The sequence below is a fragment of the Manihot esculenta genome, chromosome 11, assembly GCF_001659605.2.
Source record: "Manihot esculenta cultivar AM560-2 chromosome 11, M.esculenta_v8, whole genome shotgun sequence".
Classification (NCBI taxonomy): Eukaryota; Viridiplantae; Streptophyta; class Magnoliopsida; order Malpighiales; family Euphorbiaceae; genus Manihot; species Manihot esculenta.
The window spans coordinates 2,313,933-2,330,433 of NC_035171.2; the positions used below are offsets into that span (position 1 = coordinate 2,313,933).

At 33.6% G+C, this 16,501-nt stretch overlaps 2 protein-coding genes across 3 annotated transcripts; one reads left to right on the forward strand and one right to left on the reverse strand.

Annotated features, from left to right (window-relative positions):
• On the reverse strand, nt 1-5,193 carry LOC110627202 (protein Brevis radix-like 2). Its single transcript, XM_021773487.2, has 6 exons — nt 4,868-5,193; nt 4,598-4,743; nt 3,746-4,122; nt 1,718-1,853; nt 1,022-1,413; nt 1-412 (listed from the first exon to the last, which is right to left on the reverse strand). The coding sequence occupies exons 2-6, from the start codon at nt 4,721-4,723 to the stop codon at nt 334-336; spliced, it is 1,110 nt and encodes a 369-aa protein (XP_021629179.1). The 5' UTR covers nt 4,724-4,743; nt 4,868-5,193; the 3' UTR covers nt 1-333.
• Nucleotides 5,194-9,786: 4,593 nt separating this feature from the next.
• LOC110626764 (phospholipid:diacylglycerol acyltransferase 1) lies at nt 9,787-15,333 on the forward strand. Of its 2 annotated transcripts, none has more exons than XM_021772840.2 (6): nt 9,787-10,516; nt 11,374-11,596; nt 11,736-12,019; nt 13,110-13,437; nt 13,680-13,939; nt 14,569-15,333. In XM_021772840.2, the coding sequence occupies exons 1-6, from the start codon at nt 10,038-10,040 to the stop codon at nt 15,050-15,052; spliced, it is 2,058 nt and encodes a 685-aa protein (XP_021628532.1). In that variant the 5' UTR covers nt 9,787-10,037; the 3' UTR covers nt 15,053-15,333. The 2 variants fall into 2 exon arrangements, with proteins under 2 accessions (XP_021628532.1, XP_021628533.1); XM_021772841.2 differs by having other exon boundaries at nt 10,393-10,531.
• The last annotated feature ends 1,168 nt before the right edge of the window (nt 15,334-16,501 follow it).

The window sequence follows — 16,501 nt, forward strand, 5'->3', positions numbered from 1 at the left end:
TAAAATGGAACGAGTCTTGAGAGGCAGTAAATTACTAAAAAGTCACGTATGAACATCATAATTAACATTTTGCACCAGCTTTCTAACTCTGCATCCTTTAGCCAAACTACAAAGTATCCAAACAATTGCACATCATTCCCCTGAAATTAAAATACGAAGGAAAAGTAACAAAAGCTAAGCAAGATCTACTTTAAGCAGACTAAGTTGGCCAGGTCGCAGTCCAGACAGGCTTCACCAATTAAGTCCCTATGCCCATAGAATGTTTAACTATGTCAGTAGAAAGGACTAAACAGTAACACTAATTCTGAGCACCACCCCATCAGTTTGCTAGACTCATAAGTACTGTTCTTGTATCCTCGCTCGGTTCTCTTCCCACCACAACCTTGCATGCATTTCACCAAACTTTTCCCGGCTGCACCAAACATACAGGGAGAAGCAAAACATTACTGCGACAATTCACTCACATAAGATTTTTCATTATTACAACTTATCCACAACACGTACAAGATATGCAATCCTGAGTAATATGTAGCTATGGAAGAAATGAAAAAGTAGTCTCGTAAATAGAAGATATACCAAGGCCCAGCACATAGCATATTATCAAGCAGGACAGCAAGTAATGCCTAATACCACCAAGGCCTAGAATTCTAGATCTTCGTCTTGTGGGCAAATGAAACCAAACCAGTGTTAGAGGAAACATGACTGCATGAGTCTAGAAATTGAGTAATCTCTCCTAATTGTCATTGATATGATCAATTACGTGTTAGAAAATGATCAAAGTTAATTTAAAAGTCCTGTTTACCAAAGAATCACCTATATTAAACGAATGTTGTGCAGGCCCATAAACATCTCTATAGATGTCATTGTCCTATTGCCTAAACAAGAACCTCACAGATTAGTTTGTTCAAGTTACCATCTCATTACAACTTAGAAGGTAAAAAATATAATCAAGTAGCATGAGAAAAGATCATAAAAAGATTCAATCCCATTATATTTCTCTTAATTATGTAAATCCACTAACCTGAACCTGACACGTCTAAGCTCTCGAGTGCCACCTGGCAGTGCTCTAATTGTGATGTAGACTCCTGGTTCATCTTGTTCAACCCATTCAGCCTCCATATCACTTGCATTACTGATTGAAAGCTCTCCAGAGTGATCTGCCTCTCTGGACAAACTAGACCTAGCAGAACCCCCTACCGATGATGCCTCACTTTTAGCCCCACTTATGCTTGAGAGCTTTGGGGTTGAAGCAAGAGCTGCTGATTCATAATATTGATGGACCTGGATTGGCTGCTGATCAAGTGAATCTGATGAAGAATAGCCCATTCCTGTAGGGCAGCAGAAATTGCGAGGGCGTTCTTTGCCTAGTGGTGGAGTCACAGGGCTGTCCTTGGCAGATTCAGGCTTTGAGCTCTGGACAAGGAAGAAGAAAAAGGTGAAAATCAAAACCAACCATAAAGTCCAAATGAAGGCCCTAGTCAGTTCATGTGGACTTAACCCACAGATCTCAGCATATAGCACTTGAAATCCTGAAGTATCAAAGGAACAATAGCCCGAAAACAAACATCAACAAACTGCAATAAAATTCAACTTAAATACTCAAAGCAAATTATTTGTTCAAAACATGTCAAAATCACACACCAGCAGGCAACAAAATCATGACATCATCATGTTGCAAAGAGAAAAATCCTTAAAATTTTAATTGGGGGCATCTTACCTCATCTTCAGATCGTGGAGGGGTAGGAAGTGGGACTGCTTGCTGATTGAAGCGCTGAACATTATATAGTTCCATGACCTTGTCATAGTTCTCAGCCCACCATCTTTGAGCTTGCCATTTGTTGAACATTTCACGACTGATCAAATATCAAAATTATCAAGACTCTAAACATCTACACAAAAATGCCTCCAACTGATTTTAAAGATCTTTTACAAATAATAAAATTTGTTAAATAAAAAAAATAAAAGAAAAGGAGAGGCGATGGCATAGCCCTAGCAAGCAAGAAGAATGCAAGAAAGCTTAAGAAACAACTAATGGTGTACTTTTAGATTTGGGGAAGGGGGGGGGGGAGACCTTAATGTTTAATCCCTGGATACACTCCCAGAAAACTAGCTCTCATAGAAGGAAAAGAACCAAGAGATTGAACTCCTTAACATAACAGTTTCTACAGCTTGTACAAAATTTTCTAACTATCAAAATGTCCACAATTTCTCTGCCTGAATGTGACAGAGAATATAAGGCAGAATGAAACTCCATGCAGCAGAGTTCTCAAAGTAGCGAACGCATGTACTTCTCACTTCATTCAAATCCTAAAACCATCAAATCAATCGACATGTGAGCTACCAAATTCCTCAAGCTTTTACACGTAAAATGCTTTGCTCCACCTTTGTTGAATCAAATGGCATTGAGCATAGATATCTCAGCAAAGCTTACTCAAAGACCAAGTGAAGCAAGACATAAATTAGGATATCAAGCATCTTGCATGTGCTAAGGTATACACCAAAGTCGTGTTCTTGCATTTGCATGAATTTCATTCATATCAGTTATACTTAATTATGTCCAGTCAGGTAAGTTGACATTTTATGCATAAGTGAGGGAAGGAATAGCAATTCTGAAATTCCAAAAGAATAGCACTTCTGAAATTCTAAAAGAATAGCAAGTCAACCATAAAGAGACTAGCCACAGAGAGAGAAATCAAAGTTGAAGTTTTATGTCCTTTTTGGGGCTATCATGGTCCTTAGGCTGCAAAATTTGAACAGTATTACCATATTAATTCTTTATTTTATTCTTAAGGTGGTCACCAAGTTATCCCTTAAGATTTCACAAAAAATTTCCACAGTAGAAAAGGGAAAATTTTCAAAGTCACAATCTGCTTTCCATTTTTCCTTTTTTTTCCCTTGGAAGGGTAGGATGGTGCTTCTAGGTGCAGAAAATATGGAATAGTTCACAAGTTATTTTGGTCCAAACAAACAAAAGCAAGTTGACAAGTAAATATGAAATGCTTGTACAATATAGTGAAGACTCCAAACAGTGGCTTATTTGTTACTTTCAGCTGGAAGTCTAAACTTATTTGATAATTGAATGAAGGAAGCAGAGGACAGTGGGTACCCATATCCACATGCATACAGACATATCTAACGTTATGGTTCACTTCTGTCCTACATGTTACTGCCATCCACAAGGTGACGTAATAGTTTGCACTTGGTTGCATCCTAATTTTCTAGTAAACTATAACATGTGTAAAAGATGGAAAACTAATATTCAACCTGCCAAAGAAATAGCCGAGTAAAAAAGAACAAGGTTTCAATTTAATTATTAATGCAATAAACAACTCCAATTCAAATTTACTGCAAAAGAATACAACATAATCATAATAGGCAATGTCACAATGGTCATCTCCAATTAACATCAACAAATCGAAAAAAAATTTTGATCATTTTATAACAAATGAAAACCTTCAACATCACACAACAAATGAAAGAGTATAAACAGCAATAGACAATCTCAGGCTGACCCAGTTCCAGTTCTCACATCCAAACCAAAGATAAGGGACTGATCACAATCAGATACTAAAGCCTTCAACATGAAGAAAGAGATTAAACTCAAAGGACAATCTGAACATGGCAAAATTCCAGTTAACACTTGCACAATTTCACATGGTAGAAAAAGTGACAATGTTCAAACAAATCATAACCTTCACATACAGATTAGATTAGCAACAACTAAACAGAAATAAAGCATTATTACCTGAAACGAATTCGCTTGAGATCATTCCCACCCTGGGACAAAGAAACAAAGGTGATAAGCACACCAGGTTCTACTTGCGCAACCCATTCCTTAGGCTCATCTTCCTCCATAAACACCACAGAATCTGTTCGCCCACTAACTGATGCAGGTGTTCCTTCACCACTTGTCAGCCCTTTCAGTCTAGCCTCCATCTCTTTCCCCCACATTCTCGGGGTTGAATTAGAACTCCCCGCTCTCTGATATGAGTAGTGAAACCTTGCTGACTCTGATGCAACATCAGAATCAGCATAGTTCCCATTAGGATTATTGTTTGATGGTCCAGAACAAGGCTTGCAGTTTCTATACGCTCCAGATGCCTTTACTGCTATGTCCTTTATCTAGAAAAACAAAATAATTACCTAAATTTCACAACAAGGGTGAGACGAAGAAAAAACAATGAAATGTCATAAAAAATCTTTAAGAAAAAAAAAAAGAACTCAGGAAGGCCCTTGGAGATGTTGCTTTTGCATCCAAGCTTTGAAATCACACCCGTACCCTCCCTTTGGTTACCCAGAGAAGAGGACAAAGAGAAAAGAACAAAAAAAAGTCATGGGTTTTGTTTCCACCCAAAAACTAGAAAAACTCGAACAATTTAAGCCGTAATTGTTAGATGAAAATTCGTTTGTGCGCAATTGTTAGATGAAAAGTCATTATAGAACTCGTTCCTTTATTTAATGACTTTTACTTTAATTTCAGCTCCTTTAGAAAAGAACAAAAACTTCAAAAAATCTGATTGCTTGTCCTTTTACTTTATTTTTTCAGTAAATAAACAGAGAGTAGAGCTGAAAGATGTCTGAAAAAATATGCAAATACCTGAGCAGTAATAGCCTTGATGGCCTGCTTGGTCCTAGGTGTCCCCATAGCATCATCATCTTCTCTCTCTCTGTGGTGCAGAGATCCATTGTTAAGCTGCTTTGAACAATCTATACACGTCAACATCCCCAGTCCCTAGCTAAAATCTAAAGCCAAAACTCAGATCAGAATCGCAATAGAATCACAAGAAACTAGAGCATATAAACACGAGTATGTCTATAAACATACATTTTCATATACATAAAAATGTACAAGCAACGAAATGCTTACATTAGAAAGAAGAGTGAAAATGGGTTCAGCTCCTTCAGCTTCAAAACGTAGCTTGAAGTTGAGATCCCAGCGTAAAGTGGGGAATGAGTATATTTACATAGCTATAAATGAGGGAGGAAAGGGGAGAAGAAGTGAGCATTAATGGAGGAATGAGGACATGCTTTGAGGCGATTTGTGAGGGTATTTAGGATTAAAATTTCATTTTGCCAGTTAGAATGAGTAACAGCAAAGAAAAATTTGCAGAGAAGCTCTCTTCTCCTCTTCTCTGTCTTCTCTCTCTCCTACACAAGCCCACTTAAGAAAGCACATTCCTTACCTCCTCACTCTCTCAGTCTTGAGGGAGACTCCAGTGTACAAGTGGCACAGCTAAGGCTGCGTTTGTTTGTTTGTTTGTTTTTTGCCCTTTTTGGTTCACTACTAGTTTCTTATACTCCTTGATTTTTTTAGGTAATACAATTCTACAAATTTAATAAAACTCACAATCAATTCCATATTTTTTTAATAAGAAATAATATAGTCATTAAAATTTTATTTTATCAAATAAAATTAAACAAAATTCAATTTAATTTAATTATTCTTAATTATAGAAAAGATTATGATTATATAAGGTGCTATTAGCTAGAATTGCACTTCTTTTGAGAAAAAGATACAAACAGCCGCATTGCTGATGATGATGGCCGATTAGCCGTTAGATTTAGGGATTGTAATAAGTCATTGATCATCGCTGTTCAAATATTATCCTTTATTTTAATAAGTATATTAATTGTTTTAAAAATAAAAAATATATTTATTTAGCTCTTCTTGCAGGGGCCCTTTGTGACTATTTGAATCGCAATAGCTTGCGTCTTCTGCAGTTTTTTTTTTTATTATTATATTTTATTAACAAATGCCTTTCGTAATGTTATGGTTTTAGGGTTAGCATTTGATCGGTTCGATTTAAAATTAAATCGAATCGAATCAAAAATTGAATTGATTAATTTTATAAAAATCAAACCGAATCGAATAAGAGAGATAACTGAATCGAATCGAACCGATCTGATTCGGTTCGATTCGGTCAATTCAATCGGTTAAACCGATTTTTAACCTTTTCTTTTTGTTTTTTTTTTGAAATGGGATTTTTAAGTTCAGTTATCTCGCTTTCGAACTGATCTGATTCGATTCGATCGGTTCAAGTCACACAACAGCACACGACAGCAGCGACAAATGACGACTGACGATTGCGCGGAGAGAGAGACTAGAGAGCGACGGAGGAATGAGGCAAAGAGGAGTCGGGTCGCTGGGTCACGCAGCCGCAATGTAAAAGCCGAGTCACCCGACGATGGTCAATCAGTCAATGTCGCCGGAAAGAGAATGGAGGTTGGACGGTGAAAGCGCTGCTGGAAGTGGTGGATGGATAGAGGCACAGGCGGCGTGAAATCTGGAGAAGGGGGACAGCGTGAATGTGTGAACGTGACTCTGTGTGGGATGTGGCAAACGAGAACGAAAGGAGATGACTTTTAAATCTAGGACAAATAAATGAACTATTGAAAATGACGTAATATTGCTGATTTCAGTTCAGTTCAGTTTAATCGAAATTTTTAAATTCAAAATCAAACCGAATCGAAATTATTAATTTTTTAAAAAATTAAATCCAAACTGAATAAAAAATTAAAATCAAACCGAATTTTTAAAATTAATCAATTCGATCGATTATTTCGATTTAAACTGAATATTGGTAACCCTGAATGGTTTGACCCATCTTTCGTAGCAAGCAGCTCTTTAACTTCCTTCGGCATCCGACTCCGAGATCCCCGTAAAAAGGACCGCCTCGTCTCTCTCTCTCTGTCTTTTTCCGCCTTCGGTCCCCACAAGTTAAGGCCATGTTTGCCAACTCATGCATTAAGTGAGATTCCATAACATCTAAAATAAATAAATAAATTGAACTTGCTTGGTATTTGAACGTAATAATTGAATATCATTTATTCAGAGCTCATTAATTCCAAAATATCTAAAATTTTCAGTAAATTTATATATATATATGTCGGTTATTTTAAAACTGCCGATAATATTCTAAGAATACTTGTTAGACAGCCAGCAGAGAAGTTTTGATATGGGTATGCTTCTCTTTAAAGAAACACTAACCCTCAAACTTGAATCCTGACAAGGTGGAAACAGAATATAAAAACGTTACTTTTTATAACACAAAAAAAAAAAAAATCAGAGCAGAAAGCAGTATTCGATTTAAATTAAAAAAATTGACTGAATTAAACCGATTTAAAAATTTAATTCATTTTTTTATATATTTCAATTCGGTTTGATTTTTAATTTCAGAAATTTTGATTCGATTCTATTTTAATCAGAAAAAAATTAAAAAAATCAAAGCGAATCGATTAATGATAATAATATATTTTTTTAATAATATAGATAAATTAAATCATAATAAAATTAAAATATTTTAATTAAAATTTAAAATATTAAAAATAAAATGTAAAAAATAAAAAAATTATTAAAAATCAAAATCGATCAAACCGAATTGAATCGAACCGAATCAGATAGATTCGATTCGATTCGATTCGATTTCTGATTAAAATCGATTCGATTTGATTTTTATAAATACTAAAATTTTAATTTTTAATTTATTCGGTTCGATTCAATTTTAAATCAAATCGATCGAATGGTTACTAAGCAGAATTATATGATCTGGGCAAATTTAAAAAAATTTATTTTTTATGATATTTAAATTTATAAAAAAATAATATCATTAAAAGAACATAATAATTTAATATAATATTTATTATGAAATTTATTTTTTTAAATTAAATTATTTATAAAAACAATATTTTCATTTTATTTTTTTTATAAATTTAAATAATATAATTTATTATCTATAAAAATAATACTTGATTTATATTTAAATATTTTTAAATTTAAATTATCTAATTTATTATCCATTAAATTTATATTTTTTAAATTAAATTATTTTTTAAATTTTAATAGTCTATAAAATTCATTAATTAATAAAATATTGCTTATAAACCACTTTTATTTATAAAAAAATTAAAATTTATTTGTCTAAATTTAAATAATTTAATAAATAATTTTAATTATATAAATAAATTAGAACTAATTAAGTGAGATAATTATTTTTTAATAATAAAAATAATATATAAAATTAAATTATATAATAAATAAATAATTTTAAAAAAATTTATGCATTGAAATTAAAATTTTAAAAATAAAAATAACTTTTTTAAATTTTAGAAAACGAGAGAGATAAAATAAAATAATTAATTAAAATTAAATAAATTAAATAGTATTAACATAAGGATTTATTTAATGAAAAGATTAAAAAATTTAATTTTATAAAATATAAAATATTTTAATTAAATAATTTTAAAATAAAAATTAATTAATAAATAGTTTAAATATATAAAATTTTATACAATATATAAAATTATTTAAATATTTTGTGAAGTCTTGTTGTACAATAGTGCTTTCTATTCGGTTAATTTAATTTAAAATCGAATCGAATTAAATAAATTAAAAATTAAAATTTTAGTATTTATAAAAATTAAATTGAATTGATTTTGATTAAAAATCGAATCTAATTGATTCAGTTCGATTCGATTCGATTTGATCAATTTTGATTTTTAATATTTTTTATTTTTTACACTTTATTTTTAATTTTTTAAAATTTAATTAAAATATTTTAATTTTAATATAATTTAATTTTTCTATATTATTAAAAATAATATATTATTATTAATCTGTTCGATTTAATTTTTTTAATTTTTTTAATTAAAATTGAAATAATTAAAATTTTTAAAATTAAAAACTGAATCAAATTAAATTAAATAAAAAATTAAATTAAAATTTAAAATTAATTCAATTTAATCAATTTTTTTAATTTGACGATCAGATTTAGCCGCCGGCGTAAGTTCACTTTGCTTTAAGTTTCTTCTGCTTGGACCTGGATTCGGGTTTAGAATTTTATAGCAAAATTATTGGGTGGGCTTGGCCTTGTAATTTTATTTCATCTTAATGAAATATTTTCCTGCTAAAAAACCGTTGCATTAAATAAATCATCTCATTTGCCACTGCTAAAACAAAACACGAACGTCAAAAACCTTCGGCGACAAATCAGTCTTGGTAATAAAACACGTGCCGCAGGCAGCAAGAAATTCAACTACAACGGCAGCTCACAAAAACGGGATGTCGTTTGGACGTGATTCTAATGCCGCCATTCACGAATATTCTCCGCTATTCCTTAAGATTACTTGTCGCTGATATAATGAGGTAACACGACAACCTCCCAATTAGATTTTGCCACGTTGACATCTTTTATTTGCCTTCATGTTACTGGACCAATCATATTCTGTCATTCCCAATCCTCGTCCGCCACGTTCCTACCTCGACTTATCTTTCGTCTATGGATCGGACTGTACAAAAAAGGGTCTCACTGCTATGGAGTTTTCCGTCCAGAAATCTAATTAAAAAATTAAGAAAAAATTACAATTTAATTTTTATGATAATAAAAAATTTATTAATATTACAAATATTTTTAATATTTTAAAATTTTAGTAATTAATTATCTATTAATTTTATTATTAAATATTTTACTATTTAATTTTTATAATTTCAAAAATTTTAATTTAATTAGTCTCTTAAATTTTAAAAAAATTTATTAATTAATTTTTTTATATGATAAATATTTTAATTTTTTAATAATATTTAATAATTAAAATTAATAGAGAAATTTTTTAAAATATCTAAAATATTTTAATATATTTTTTAAAAATTAAAAAATTAATTAGTAAATTTTTTATTTCATATATACTAAAATATTTTTCTCAAAAATGATTATATATAAAAAAATTGAATATATAAAAAAATCATCTTTATGGAATATATTCTCTCGAGATCAGGCTAATGTACAGTAGCTGTAGCTCAAAATTTTGTTTAAAAAAAAACAAAAGGGATTCTTTTTTCATGGAAAAGATTAAAAATTTAATCTTCTCTTGGATTCTCTTTGTATCTTTCCCAAAAAACCACTGGAATTTCAAAGCTCATTGGAGTCCATTTTTTCAATTTTTTTATACTTTTTTTATATACATATAATTAATAGCTCTTCGCTTCTTGTAAGTAATTATGCTCTTCTTGCTTAATGATCAAAGGTAATTGAACCCAGAAAATGCCTCTAATTCAGCGCAAAAAAATTACTGAACCCAGTAAAAGCTCAGCATCTGATTTGAAAACAAGAAGCGAGGAAGAAGAAGACAATAGTAACAAAAAGAAACACCAAAAGAAGAACCAGAAGAAACCCACCGGCGGAAGACCACAGGAGAAGGCCGGAAGCAAACCGAAATGGTCTTGCATAGACGGATGCTGCTGGTTCGTGGGTTGTATATGCATGGTGTGGTGGTTTCTACTGTTTCTATACAACGCAATGCCTGCATCTTTTCCCCAGTATGTCACCGAGGCCATCACGGGTCCTCTGTCAGACCCACCGGGTGTGAAGTTGAGGAAAGAGGCATTTAAGGCTAAGCATCCAGTGGTTTTTGTCCCTGGGATTGTCACAGCGGGCCTTGAGTTGTGGGAAGGGCACCAGTGTGCTGATGGCTTGTTTCGGAAGCGGCTTTGGGGTGGAACATTTGGAGAAGTATATAAGAGGTACGAATGATTGAGGTACTCTACTGGTTTCCGAATTATTTTGCTTGTTTATGTATTTGTTTGATGAATTAGAAATATGAATTGCTTTGCTGTATGTAGAAGTTCTTTAAACGTCAACCAGCAATTTTTGAACGCCCTGTAGGGCTTTTCCCTACTTTTTAGTGCTGTTAATGTAAGTATTACTCGTGTTAAGGCAACGGGTCCCTTGATAGGGAGAAAAACTTTGTTCAGGATAAACTTTTGATTAATTAGTTTGGCTTTAGTTAATTTGTTTCCTCTTCTTTCTATATATAGGGAGAAGTTCATTGTTATACAACTTGCCAATTTGGATTATGTGTCAGCTACTCAGCTTTGTGTTTTTGACGCCAAGGAAGGAAGAAAGAAATCTATTTTGCTGAACTATTGATCACTGGAAACAGACATTCTTTTTCGCCATATTTGAAGTTTGATCATTTAACAAGATATCTCAATTAAATATTCAAGTTTGTCAACAGGAGTGTAAACTCTGCATAGTACACTAAACTGAAACAGAAAGCAATCTTTCATGTAAATAATCTGATTGGACATGTCTAAGGCTCATTGTTAGGAACTCATCACTGTTTCCATCTTCCTTCTACTGTAAGATAAAATGTAATGGAGTTGAACTTTGGCTTAGTTGCAGTATACACAAGTGGAAAGGATTTTATAAAACCTTTTTATTTTTCTTATTAAGAAAAAAAAATGTGTGCTACAATTGTAGGGGCCTAGGAATTGCTGATTCAAATTAGATATCGTTGGTAGCTTTCTCGCTATCTGCTGTGTTATGCTTTTGGTAATTAATCCAGCACCTTTCTACTGTTCTCTTGGATATTTTGCAGACCTCTCTGTTGGGTAGAGCATATGTCACTAGACAATGAAACTGGATTGGATCCTCCAGGCATAAGGGTTAGACCTGTCTCTGGACTTGTGGCTGCTGATTACTTTGCTCCAGGCTATTTTGTGTGGGCAGTTCTGATTGCTAACTTGGCACACATTGGATATGAGGAGAAAACAATGTATATGGCCTCATATGATTGGAGACTTTCATTTCAGAACACTGAGGTTTTTCTTTGTTCCTTTTTTTCCCCATCTTGAATTTCTAGATTGTGTTATAGGCCTGTGGAATTTAATATTCTAGTATCTGTCCTTTCCAAGCATAAAATTATAAATGATCATATATCTAATAAACTCAATTAATCAGGTCCGTGATCAAACATTAAGCCGCATGAAGACTAATATAGAAGTGATGGTTGCTACCAATGGTGGGAATAAAGCCGTTATTATTCCACACTCTATGGGTGTTTTGTACTTTCTGCATTTCATGAAGTGGGTTGAGGCACCAGCTCCATTGGGTGGAGGCGGTGGGCCAGATTGGTGTGCTAAGCATATCAAGGCGGTGATGAATATTGGTGGTCCCTTTTTAGGTGTTCCAAAAGCTGTTGCAGGGCTTTTCTCTGCTGAAGCTAGGGATATTGCAGTTGCCAGGTTTTTGCAGTGATCTTCCGATAGATTTTTTAGAGATAAATGTAGCTTGCTAGAGATTACAAATATTCTTTGCCTGTGGATTAAAGAGAATCAAAATTTGCATAAGAGCTGTGCATTTTTCAGGAGTAAATTTTCCCATGGATAATGAAAACATGACTTTTAACCCTTATCAATCCATTCATCTTGCTTCAGCTATTCTTTTTAGGCTGCCATTGGAATGACGTAAGTTGTTTTTTTTTTTTTTTGACCAGGTATACCCCATATCCATTTTACCTTAAGACTACTTGTTAGAGGTCTGGGGAGCTTGTATTACACGGGAGGAGAATCCTATACCTCATATCCATTTTACCTTAAGGCTACTTGTTAGAGGTCCGGGGAGCTTGTATTACGCGGGAAGAGAATCCTTTTGATGGGTTTGTGAAAGAATGCATTTATGGACTTGACACAATCCAACCCAAAGCTTTAGGCTATGAGTTTATGTGTTCTTCCCACTTATATGTCTTTCACTAATCTCGTCTCTTCCATGAATTCTAACACTAGTGTATTGCCAACATTATCAAATGTTTGTTAAGCTATGTCGGTTTATCCTACTGACAACTGAAATTGTAGTTTTCTAAGCATATGTTTCTCTTATTCTGGTTATTAGTAATCTTCTCTCAAGAGAAATCTCACCCTGTTTAAATGTATGGCCTTTTAATATTAAAGGCTTAAAGTTCACTGTCACATTGTTGATAACCTTCATTTGGCCGCTAGTCACCAGTCTAGTTCTAATCGGAAGCATTTCCGTCTCATAATATGTGAGCTTCTGGGATTTTTTAATCTGTTTATAGACTTTGACTGTCCCTGCTCTATTCATCTGTTTTCAAATTTAAAGCTAGTGGTTTGCCACCAGATTCTCCTTTTTTTCTTTTTCTTTTTTTTTCTCAAATGAAAAAAAATTCTCTTCTATTGCTTATAGTGTATCATACACACTATTGTTTTCATAGTGGGTAATTGCTCTTCGAACGTACATGATGATTGTTCTTATATGCATTTACTCTTAGTCAGCTTTTATGTAGCAAATATTCTGAGTTATATTCCCAACATGCAGGGCCATTGCACCAGTTTTCTTGGATAAAGATATCTTTTCCCTTCAGACCTTGCAACATGTAATGAGGATGTCTCGCACGTGGGACTCGACCATGTCCATGATACCAAGAGGTGGGGCCACTATTTGGGGTGATCTTGATTGGTCACCTGAGGAAGGTTACACTCCTAGCAAGAGAAGGCAAAGAAACAATGACACCAAGAATGATATCCAAGAAGTGATTGAAAATGGGATTTCTCAAAAAAAGAGTGTTAAATATGGGAGAATTATATCATTTGGCAAAGATGTAGCGGAGGCACAATCATCTCATATTGAGAGGATTGAGTTTAGGGTAAGTGTTTTTATTTTACCAACTTTGGTGAGAAGCAGAGCAATTTTTCAAATTTTGAACTAGCTGTACATGTTTCTTCGACATGTTGCCAAGTTATGCGCATTTGGTATGTTTTGCATTGCTCTGTTGCCTTTGCTTTTACAATCAGGATGCTGCAGTTTAACTTCTTTAATTATTGTCTTAATTTGTATGGTTGATTCTTAACTGCTGCCGTAATTTTTTTTGCTATCTCAATATTGCAGGATGCGGTTAAAGGTCGTAGTGTTGCAAACAGTACTTGTCGTGATGTGTGGACAGAGTACCATGAAATGGGATATGAAGGTATTAAAGCTGTTGCAGAACATAAGGTTTATGGCACGGGATCTCTTCTAGATCTGCTTCATTTTGTAGCCCCAAAAATGATGGAGCGTGGTAGCGCTCATTTCTCTTATGGAATTGCTGAGAACTTGGATGATCCAAAGTACAATCACTACAAATATTGGTCAAACCCCCTGGAAACAAAGTGAGATGCCATACTTTTATCAACTATTCTTAGAAAATATGATTTGAATTTTCTTCTTTGTAACAGCCCTTAAATATGTTGGCTATAGCAATATCACTTACTGCGTAGTATGCAAGCCGACATTTCAGTATGTCTGCTTACCTACTGCTTTAAGTTGGTAAATATAAGTATATAAGTGGCTAAATTTCTGAAAGAAGCTAAATTTTTTGTGCTTCAGGATATTATTCAAATTCAAAATTTTATAGTGCTACAGCAATATAGATCCTAGGAGTTGATTTGGACAATTAAATGGCTATTGTGGTCAAAGGAATGGTCACTTGATATATTTCTGTAATGAAGAAAGGTAGCTTTTTTACTCTTGTTTGTTTATAGTAGTTCCATAGAAAAAATATTCATTATGATAATTGGCATCATCTTGAATTTTGTATAGTTTAGCATGGTACACCTATATCTTGATTTCTTTTCATCTAATCGTTGTAAAAAAATTTGCCTTTAATATCTGTTTTGAACTTGCATGGCTTTCTCTCTCTTTAAATGCTGTTCAATTAGCTGATTGAGCTACTAAGGCATGGCAATCAGAACATGGTCTTCTTATTGATTATGCTTCATCTGGGATGATGGTTTTACAGGTTACCCAATGCCCCAGAAATGGAAATTTTTTCAATGTATGGAGTTGGCATACCAACAGAAAGAGCTTATGTTTACAAGTTATCTCCTTCTGCTGAATGCTACATTCCATTTCAGATAGATACATCAGCTGATGGGGAAGACGAAGAGAGCTGTTTGAAAGATGGAGTTTACACTGTTGATGGGGATGAGACTGTTCCTGTTTTAAGTGCAGGCTTCATGTGTGCTAAAGCTTGGCGCGGGAAAACCAGATTCAATCCTTCAGGAAGCCGAACATACATTAGGGAGTATAATCATTCTCCTCCAGCAAATTTTCTGGAGGGCCGGGGCACTCAAAGTGGCGCCCACGTTGATATAATGGGAAATTTTGCTTTAATTGAGGATATAATGAGAGTTGCAGCTGGTGCTACAGGAGAAGAGCTGGGAGGTGATCAAGTTTATTCAGATATCTTTAAGTGGTCTGAGAAGATCAACTTGCCATTGTAAATGCAAGGTAGTGCCTAAAATTTTTAACATTAGAGTATTTTTCTCTTGGCTGTAGCCATTTGAGGTTGCCCAACTAAGCTTTCATCTGGTCTCTTATCCAAAACTCATACGGAAGAAAGCTGCAAAGCTGGCTGCAGCACAGCAGATTTCGCTTTGATGTAAAGTTGAGCTGCATCTGTTGTTGTTGCTTTTATTAGGATAATCACTTGATATACATTTCTGTACTTTTTACCTGGAATTTTTAAAATTGAAAATTATATACTTTAGCTTGTCTTTGGAAATTGGAAGTTGTGTAATATCTGAATGATCTCCTTTTGCTGAAATCACCAAAAACAGTCTCAGAACTTTTTTCCTGCTTTAAAAGGCACATACAATGATTAGATACTGACCATTAATTATGGCAGTATCTACATAGGACCTACCATAATCGATAAATATCACCTAGACCCAGTCGAACCCTTGTAGGAGGGGCGGGTTCAAGGCCTATCAGTATCCACTGCACAAGTTGGTACGCAATCTTACCCACAATCAAGTAGGCCGGACCGATTCGGGTTCAGACTCATCAGAGAGGAATCGGTTCATCTGACGTGATAGAAAATAGGAGAACAGTTCTAACTATGCAGTGACCCTATCAGCACAAGCGTCGGAAAATGATTAAATGGTCGCCTGATGATGGAGAAAAAGCAGGTACGTCCATACGTAGGACTCTGCCTGATAGTGACAGGTGGTACTGTAGCAAAGTGACGATTATGCATCCTTAAAGAATAAGAGAAAAATGAATAAAAGAGAGAGGTGTGAACCATTACAGCCAAACTTACTCTTATACGCCTAAACCCTTCCTCTTTATGAATCTTAGATCATAAAGTAAGATAGAATTATTATATATATAATGGTTATATTATAAAATTTTTGCAATAAATATAACTTGTCTGCATCATTAAAGAATAAGAGAAAAATGAATAAAAAAGAGAGACGTGAACCATTACAACCAAATTTACTCTTATACGCCTAAACACTGCCTCTTTCTGAATCTCAGATCATAAAGTATGATAGAATTATTATATATATAATGGTTATATTATAAAATTTCTGTAGTAAATATCACTTGTTTTACGTCAGGGTACATCCATTAGCTGAGTATGCACTGTGCTTATGATCCTCAGTTTACTTCAAAAACCCTCCTCAAGATATTAACAATTGATATAATTGCTAGTGAATCTCATTATATTCCCACTTTGGATGATTGAAATAGCTAGGTCTACCAATGAACTTTAGAAATTTTGCCTGTAATGGGAATCAGAACCTTCTTTATATGCAGACTGTCTCGAAAAATCAACATGCTTGACCATCTTTTTTTATCATGAGAATGATTTTCCTTTTTCCAGGACATCACAAGGAAACAAGAATGTTCTAAACTTTTGGGAAACAAGTTGGTTCTGAGACAAAATC

Coding starts and splice junctions, on each gene's coding strand:
- LOC110627202 (XM_021773487.2), bottom strand. CDS start 4,723: ATGTTGACGTGTATAGATTGTTCAAAGCAGCTTAACAATGGATCTCTG. Junction 1,414..1,717: donor CTCCACGATCTGAAGATGAG/GTAAGATGCCCC, acceptor TTCCTTGTCCAG/AGCTCAAAGCCTGAATCTGC. Junction 413..1,021: donor CTTAGACGTGTCAGGTTCAG/GTTAGTGGATTT, acceptor TGTTTGGTGCAG/CCGGGAAAAGTTTGGTGAAA.
- LOC110626764 (XM_021772840.2), top strand. CDS start 10,038: ATGCCTCTAATTCAGCGCAAAAAAATTACTGAACCCAGTAAAAGCTCA. Junction 10,517..11,373: donor TTTGGAGAAGTATATAAGAG/GTACGAATGATT, acceptor GATATTTTGCAG/ACCTCTCTGTTGGGTAGAGC. Junction 12,020..13,109: donor AGGGATATTGCAGTTGCCAG/GTTTTTGCAGTG, acceptor CCCAACATGCAG/GGCCATTGCACCAGTTTTCT.